Source organism: Poecilia latipinna, unplaced genomic scaffold (assembly GCF_001443285.1).
Source record: "Poecilia latipinna isolate Pla-1442-1.1 unplaced genomic scaffold, P_latipinna-1.0 Scaffold419, whole genome shotgun sequence".
Classification (NCBI taxonomy): Eukaryota; Metazoa; Chordata; class Actinopteri; order Cyprinodontiformes; family Poeciliidae; genus Poecilia; species Poecilia latipinna.
This window is the reverse complement of record NW_015113035.1, coordinates 55,779-65,073: the sequence shown is the minus strand read 5'-3', so window position 1 is coordinate 65,073 and position 9,295 is coordinate 55,779. Positions and strand designations below refer to the sequence as shown.

General features: G+C 31.9%; 1 protein-coding gene across 1 annotated transcript in view; it reads right to left on the bottom strand.

Moving 5' to 3' along the window:
- Window positions 1-8,254, bottom strand: part of LOC106950730 (Ig mu chain C region membrane-bound form) — a 16,967-nt gene extending 8,713 nt beyond the window's left edge. Inside the window, exons 1-7 of the mRNA XM_074527698.1 lie at window positions 8,188-8,254; window positions 6,257-6,529; window positions 5,773-6,054; window positions 5,376-5,687; window positions 4,928-5,245; window positions 4,342-4,475; window positions 3,175-3,196 (exon numbers count right to left, since the gene is read on the bottom strand). Coding sequence (XP_074383799.1) covers window positions 3,175-3,196; window positions 4,342-4,475; window positions 4,928-5,245; window positions 5,376-5,687; window positions 5,773-6,054; window positions 6,257-6,529; window positions 8,188-8,254 — 1,408 coding nt within the window. The remainder of the gene's footprint in view (window positions 1-3,174; window positions 3,197-4,341; window positions 4,476-4,927; window positions 5,246-5,375; window positions 5,688-5,772; window positions 6,055-6,256; window positions 6,530-8,187) is intronic.
- Between the last annotated feature and the right edge of the window lie 1,041 nt (window positions 8,255-9,295).

Genomic DNA, 9,295 nt, shown 5'->3' with positions numbered 1-9,295 from the left:
ACTGCAGAAGCAAACATTTATTTTCTGGCCAGGCCGTGTATGTCAAAGCTGACAGATGTTCTTTCGAAGAAGTTTTGGTTTGACAGTTTCAACTGTCCAAAGATTCCATTAAATGCAGGTTAATACTTTTTTTTGTTTTGTTGTCTTTTGCTTTACTACTGGTAAAGGAGACATATAATCTTCAAAGCGGCATCTTAAGATTATTCATCATAAAAACAATGTTACATTTACTGGTCAATGATTATTTTCAAGCATTTTTGTTCAAACATCCTCTTCACTAAGTTCAGCAAGATGAATTGCTGAAGTTTCCTTTTGATAATCTTTAAACAGAGAGGGTTTGATGCTTTTCGCATTGTTCTACAAAAGATGGTTTGGAAATATAACTTGTTTTCACTGATTAGCTGTCAGTAGCTCTTGGTTCTTATTTAAACTGTTACACTGCAGCATCAGTCATTTATATTTGGCTAATGTGGTGCTTGCATATTAATTTGAGTGGCATCATACAACAGCCCACAGTACTGTACAATATTTGTACTGCGAGTTACACATAGAGACCTGCAGATTGCAGCACAAAGATTTTATTTTAGACTCTACATGCACAAAAACACAAAAGTACAATATGAGTAAGATAATTGTGAACATAAACAGAAAGTTAATCAACTTTTTTTCATTTCAGTCATTTCTATAAACTAACCTATATGACACTTTAGATCATATTTATATATCTCTTTCCTTCTGTCTTTTTACAATCATACTAAGGTCTCTGACAGAAAGGGGAAAAAAGTGTAAAAATTAAATTGATCATTTTGATTTGCTAAAAAAAATCCTACGGCTGAGCTTCTAAACAGCCTAAGTTAAGTCATCACAACTAATTGATGAAATTCAGTACCAAATAAAAGCACAATTAAGTTTACTAAAACATCATGGACTGACAAAAAACTGGAAAAAGGTGGAAAATCAATTGGAAGAGCCCTCAAAGGACAAGAAGATCCCTAAAAACACTTCAAGGAGACAAAGCAATAAAAAAGAAACTCCATCAAACACTCCTAACAAACAACAGCAACAACAAAACGTTATTGACTTGCTTGAATACTTAAGTTCCCAAAATCCACCGATCAGTCGACTAAAGAAAAAAAAAAAAAAAAAAATCACAAAAACACATGAGCCAAAGTCACCAACTGAGGGAGTTTATGTGACATGTTTCAACAGTCTGCCACATCTTTCCTTATTTGACAATGACTTTCAAGGTCATCATGCTTTTACAGACAGCCTACATTTCATTCTGCCAAGTCTGGAGAACACAATATGAGGAATTGGTATAACTTTAAATTGGAGTTTAACATTATTCCGGGGAACACTTACTGCTGACATCTCTGCAAATTAGGGCTTATTAAAGGTATCCTTAAGACAAATAAAAATGTGTGACATGCATTGGACAGCATTGCCTCTTATTTGCAACTCATGATGTTTGTTTGAATTTTATTTGAGTAAATGTGTCCACAGCATCAGAATCGTATAATGCTCCTGATGCCTTTTTATTTAGTTATTGGTTTTTAATTTTTTCACGTTCTGGGATCTGTATTATTCTGTTTTTTAATGCTCCAAAAAATGTCTGGGTAACAGTCTTCTGTTTATGTTCCTTTGGAACAAAAACAGGACCGTCCTATAAGCAAACCTGGCCATTGCTTCAGATCTCCTGCGGTCCTGGGGCCTTCTGAAGAATTTTAATTTTTACATCCTACTTAGAACCCACTTGTGATCTTGTAATGGTAAATATAAATACAACATTTTATAATAACTGTTTTAGAATAAATTCTGTTGAATGTATGCATTCTGTAAACAATCCTTTTTGGAAAACATCCAGGAGTTATTGACCTGTTAGTAAATGCTGAGCTGTACTGTAAATGGGTTGTTATTTTTACCGGGTTTTTTAGTGCCTGAGTGCATTCTGAAACTAACAGATGTGTATGTTATTTCAAGGGAATTTATTTTCAGCTCTAATGGTTTCTACAGAGTTTCACTTGAGCAGGTGTGGTCTTCGGGGTGCAAGGAGTCAGAAAGTGTCTTTCTAAACATAAGTTATTTTGAGACATCAAGGAACTAAGACCTTCCAGAGAATGAAACAAATGTTCAACGATGTTCAAACAATGCTTATTTTAAGTTTTTTTCTTTTTTTTTTAAAAATGTGAGATTTGATTAAACAATAACGTATTCCACATGAAATCTTTTCTTACGCAGATATTTTGTTCTTTTTTTCCTTTGATCTGTTTGGCTGTATATTCAGTACAAACTTATATTTTCAAAAAAATTCTGATCTTAAAAGCATAATTAATAAATGATCAGTGAAAAATTAAGACAGCAACACAGTGCCTTGCAAAACTATTCAGAGAGACATTAAAACCATAAGCTTTAATGTGTTATACTGGAATTTAATGACTTGTTAACGTTGCTTGCAAAAATATAACTTTTACAAGAATCTTACAATTACATCAAGTATATATATATATTTCATTTTATTGATACACTAATATACAGTGCTTTACCAAAGTTCTAGTATGAGAAGAAATCACAGATTGAAATCATTTGGGGGTTTGCCTTGTTATTACTGCTTTTAAAGGTTTGCTAAACCAAAAAATCCCTCCAGATGTAATAGCTTTACACCTGAGCTTCAACAGTTGCTAAAATAAAAGCATATTAGCAGTTCCAGAGGCTGAGGTGAAAGACATAACTGTCTAAAAGGTTAAGAACATTTTAACAATTTCAATTTAAATTGACCAAAAATGAAAAGAATCTTATCTGTAACTGATATGCTGCACTTTATTTCATACATAAATGTGTTAACAATGCATTTCTTTTTAGAAAGGAAACTTTGAAGAATATACCAAACTTCAGGGAATTAATTTGACAGTTTCAAGAGAAGCGACAGAACATTGGTAAACGTTTGGTCCATATACAATGTTTTTTTTTAATTAAAACCCCAGTTTAAATGCTCACAAAATTAAATGATAATTATATGTATTTATAATGCAGCCTAATGAAACATAATATTAACATGTACATAATATACAACTATAAATGAACAAAAGGCACAACCAACAGAAATGAATCAACATAAACTTGTTTTTTTTTTTTCAATCTCATTTAGTTTAATTCTTTTCTTGCTTTTCTTCACACTGAGGTTCTTCAGTTTCTTCATCTGGCAAGGGAGTTAAGCATGTGTGAAATACTGAAATAAAAAAATCACCACATGAAAAAGAACTTAATTACAAAAATTTTTACATTTTAAAAAATGTTTCATGACTCGCTGCTAAATTATAGAACAAGAATTTAAAGCTCGTTTTATGATAAGTAATTACTCCCTGATAAGTAACAATTATTATATATGTGTTACACATAACACAAATATATACATATGGTGCTAACACAGGGTGCCTAGAAAGGATCCTTTAAAAACTTAAAGGATCCTATAATAATAATAATAATAATAATCAAATTTCAATGCTTTCAAAATTATAGGAAAATATTATATATATATATATATATATATATATATATATATATATATATATATATATATATATATATATAAAGGCATAATCAGTATCGACAATTGCGTTTTAATTTCAATTTTAAATGTTTGACCAGGAACTCTCTTCATGCTCACATTCTTCAATGTTTCTTCATCTGAAAAAGAATGATAAAAGACAAACATTACATTCTAAACCATTGAACAATAAAACTACATGGAATAAATAATTTATTCACAACTTCAGTTTTCAAAAATATTCATATTTAATTATCTCTCATCAAATGGACTTATTGAAAACTGCTTGAATTATAATCTTAATAATATTCTTAACAATTTGAAACCATTCAAATTATATGAATGAAATGAAAATTATACACTGAAATGAAAATTAAATGAAGTTAAGTTAAAATTAAATGAAGTGAATTACACTAGAGGGAATTGAATTTGATTAAACTGAATGTTGGAACTAAATTCTGTAAGTTTTATCTCCACAATGAACTCTTTCAATCTATGGAGTCTTTCCAAATTGATCTCATATGAGGACATTTGACAATTTATCATACATACTACTAACTTCACCACAGTGACCTACTTAAGACCTTTACTATTTATGCATTTCTCTGTGTTCATTAGTTTGTTTAATCTTGATGAATTAGAATTTAGTTGCAATGATAAATAAGACTACACACAATTTGGGAGTCATAAATTCATTGTTTGGCAGACAGCAGTTAGCTAATGCATTTTAAGCTCATGCTTGTGAATACGCATCATCCCATTTATTTTTATAGAAATGCACAGTCGGAGCATTTTACCTGATGTAAGCTGAAAATCACATTATAGGAGAGAGAGAATATGAAGAGGAATATGAAGAAGGAGGTTGCTGACCACAAGCTGCTATAGTCATCTTCAGCTTCCAAAATGCAAGAGACTGTCATATTTGAAAAATCTAAAGAAAGAAAGTTGGATTATAGATTATTAGAAAGAATGGAGGGTTATTCATGTGCATCCAATAAAAAGTTCAATTCACCTTTCACAACTAAATAGATCTGACCAGTGTACAGTTTGAATGATAAGAAAAGTGTGTATTGAAATGTTTTCATTCAGACATAATGCACAAGTGTCTCCATGCAACATTTATTTTGAAAAGTATGCACACTCATTAGACAATTAGACAGTGCAACAAACTGAAACAAAACATGCTCGCAAACAAAGCATTTGAAACATTGATGTATACATTTTTTTTTTCTACTCACAGTTTACCGTGACAATAAGACAGTGCACAAGACTTTCACAAATGGCAATGCACTTACAGACACAATGAGACAATGAGAACACACTTAATTGTGTTCAGTAGAAAACACAACATCTAAAGAATTTAGCGACACTCGACTGCATTACCTCCGGCATTAGACACTTGTGTGGGATTAATCTTATCGCTTCTACCAGCAGGCCAGACGTTGCACACAAACGTGTATTTACTCTCCCACTTTTTCTTGGTGGTGGTGTACAGACTTGTAACTCTGTAATGATCATCATGCTTCTGTGGGAGAAATGTTACCCCATCAGTGTAGACTCCATTGTTTTGCCCAACATATTCTGACCAGGCGATGTAGAAATCCTGCTTCACGGAACTGGAAACCAAACATATGAGAGTGACTTTATCCACAATAAACTCGTCAGGGAGGATGTGGAGAGTCACCGTTGGCTCTTTTCCATCTGAAAAAAAAAGGTTCAGAAAGGAAATCTTAATCATTTTATTGACAGTAACTTCCATGATACAATATTTGTCTGTCTGCTGTTGACCAAGTTTTTTTTTAGTTTTTTTTTATCTCTCTAGCGAACCTACCTCCTTTTTGAACAATTATCTCTTCGGTAACTGGTGACACATGCTCTCCTTCTGCAGAACACCTCACTTTCTCAACAGTCAGCCAGTCAGAGAAACTTTGAGTTAGTGTGCTTGTTTTTTTGTGTATGGCACCTTCAGACTTAATTTCTTCTGTGGTACTGTTTCTCTGGTTTGGTCCCTCAATCTCCCATCTGATCTGAGTCTTCTGTATAATTTCTCTGTCTTGTCCAGCAACAACACACTCCAACTTTGCCTGTTTGTTGATGAAGATTTCCTTCGGACTTGGTTGTTTTAGGTTCACTGTGACAACAGCTGTGAAAAGAATAATTGTTATTTATAGGAAGACAAAATCTGTTTGCATTTTGTATACTTATTTTAAAGGATAAAAATCTTTTACCTTTGGATGCTTTCTTGATGTAGAGATTTTGCATGTGTGACACCTCGCAAGAGTAAACAGCCCCACTGTTCCAGTCTGTATTTGAAACCTCAAGAAGACTGACGGTTGAATATGTCCCTCCATTCAATTTTGGGTCCCAGTCTTTAGCAGATATATCTTGTCCATTCTTTTTCCATTTCACTGAGATGTTTATTGGGAGGAAGTCCTCCGCGGTACAAAAGAGGACCTGGCTGGTTCCTCTTGGTTCTTTCAGCAAACTAACTTTTGGAGGTGATGGTTTGTCTGAGAAGGTGTAAGAATCAGGGAATTAGCTTGCATTTCACATTGAAAATGTAAAAAAAAAAAAAAGTTAATCCAAACCATTTTAAACAGTCATATTGATTATAATAAGAATAATAGATATAATATAAATCAGTTTCACAATATGAAAATACGAAGTAGAGGACATAAGTGAACTCAGCTATTAAATAAATAAATAACATACTTTCCACTTTTATACTTTGATTATCCACAAGACACGTAAAAGACTTCCAAGAATCCCAGTCAGATTTTTTTACTTCAATGGAACTAAATCCAACATGCATGTTGTTTCCTGTAACTGGAGGATATTGGACTGAAGTTGGCAGTGCCGTTCCTGCCGCATCAGTCCACGTAATTGCACTCATCGGGTTGAAATTATGTACAAGACAGCCAACGGTCAGCTTGTCTCCAAGTGCAGGGCTACACTGAACCACAGGAAATAAACTTGGTGCAATGCCTGTAAAACAAACAAAAGAAACACTTTGTTTCACATAAATATAGATCATTTATTTATTTTTTCCTCTATGGCCTATGATTTTCTTAAATTAAAACATACATATTTCTGGCCCTCTTAATAAAGACAACATGAAAATGATTAATAAAATTGAGAATGTTTTTACATCTGATGTGGCATAATTTTAAGCCATGGTAAAAATGTTTCAAGCAATAAATCTTCTAACTCTCACCAGAGTATTTAAGCATTACTTTACATTTTTTATTTACTGCCTTAATTTATTTGATTAAATAAAAGACATTTCTATCCCTTGTTTTCTGTCGTGATTCAGATACCGCTATAAAATCATGAGCATCACTGTGAATATCAACAGATCACAATTAAAGTTGAAACATGTTTGGGTCGCTCACTTTTTTTTTTGTTGAACCAAGTACAACAGCAAAAAACCCGAACAAGGTTAAATCATAGCTTCCACCAGCCATTAAAACTAATGCTGGAAGATTTTAATAAATATGGTCTTTCAATAAAGACCATATTTAAATATCTTAAATATGGTTTTTAAGATATTTAAAGACCACATTTTATGGCCATTAAATATGGTCTTTAATGACCATAGTTTTTGTTTGTTTTGTTTCATAATTAGTTTTAATCAGTTTGACATTCCTCATTAAAATCTTAATCTTCCAATATATATATAGCACAGATGCACCAACAAACCACACTAAAATTGTTAAATAAATGCTACAGACATAAACCACTGTTTGCATAAACATAAAATAACATAAAATTCTCTAACCTTTGACATGGCTTGTGAATATTATTTTAATTTACATATCAAATATATTTAATTCCATATTGTCATCTTCCTAAAAAAAATTACACAAGTATTTTATAATTATTTTTGCCACAAGTGATATATTACCAAAAGGCAAAAAACAAACAAATAAAAATAAAAAATAAAAAGTCACTTACAGAAAAAAAAGTGAAAAAATATAACACTTGTGGAAAAAAAATGACTTTAGCCATTATTTTAAGAAGATGGTGAAATTATTTTTCAGAACGCATTTCTAGTGACTTGAAACACAACTCGCATTTCAGTGCAACTGAACAGATGTAACTGCTAAAGCAAGTTACATCTGGTTTAACCTATGACAATTTTTAACAAAAAGAAAGAAATACAATTTAGGAAAACTAACAGAAAATGGTATCTTGCTGGTAATTTTATCTTAATCCACTATGTATACATGCAAACAGTTTGGGAGGATTGATTTAATTCTTAATATTTAAATTTATTGTACAGCTGAACTAATAAGGTCTCATTTGTTTGTCTGAAGGACTATGCGTCTGCAGACAATCTCGCAAAAAATAGTTAGATTTCTAGCGACTTTTGATGAATACGAATACCAGTTGATTTGCTGCAACATAGCACAAATATCAATATCTAATGTCTACATGTAGAATTGAAATCAAAAGATATAAAATATCCGATGAAAATTGCCTGACAAATATCCTCGGAGCAAGTTACATCTGTTTTTTGGTTGTTTTTTTTTCACCTAAGGTCCTAAATAACATCAAATTAGAAATCCTGTTAAACTTAAATATTACAATATTACCAAAAATAAGAAAAAAGATACATGTATAATATTTTTAAATGATCTTACCTGAAGAAACGGTGACTTTAGTTCCGCTACCCCAGTAGTCGAAAGCATCACAGTGCTTCACCTTCATGAAGTCCTTGTACAAAAACATGAAGGACCAGAAAAGTTGTGTTAAAGGTGCTGGATAAAGAAAATATCAATTATTTAATAATTTTTTGTAAATGCTGATGAGCCCAGTATTTTTGTGTGATGGTTAAAAAAACATTACTTTTAAATTATTAATCCTAACATTAAGATGGTATTCAGAACTAAATAAAAACTGTATTTGATTACTGTAAATGGCCATATGGAAAAAACTCACCTTATAAATAGAGTGCTTACCTCATATTGTAATAGTAAATTTGCTTTTGTATTTTTTTTCAGCATGATTCTAGATTCAGGTCAGTTTTTTTATACAGAGGTTTTTGTATTACTGTACATCATTGTGCTCCCCAGTCATCACCATGAAAATCTCTAAAACAAAAACTAGTTGGTTCCAGTGGAGAACGGGTGGGGCCTAAAGCCCAGTGGGAACGTAAAATAAAACAGAACTAAGACAGCTGGAGAACATTCATTACTTTTTCAAATACAGCTATACATTCAGGTTGTTACCCTAAAATGTACACTTATCCTTTTGTTCATAAAGTTTGAAGGAAAACTGTAACATAGCTCTACTGGAAGGAGTTCAAGGAAGGAAGTACTTGTTTGGCAAGTGATATGTCACAAATGATATCACCAATATTATTATTATATATTATATTATTAAATTAGGAAGTGAAAAAATTAAACCCTTTGTTAAGTTATTTGGAAGATATGAACTCTGCAAAACAGAACAAAGTTGAGAAAAAAAATGCTTTAATTTCGCCACAAACTTTAAGTTTACTTGCTAGCAAAAAAAAGTTAGATATTTTGCATTGATAATTTCCCATAGCTCAAACCAGTGACGTGCGGTGAGGTTCAGTGCTGGTGAGGCACTGACTAACGATTATGGACACCATGTATGTTATTGGACATATGAAAATTTCGCGCAGCCATACAACACTGGGGGACAAAAAGACTATTCTTTTACATGTCATCCATAGTTTCAGAGTTGTTTTAACTCAGTGAAACTTAGAAATGTAGGTATTAATTT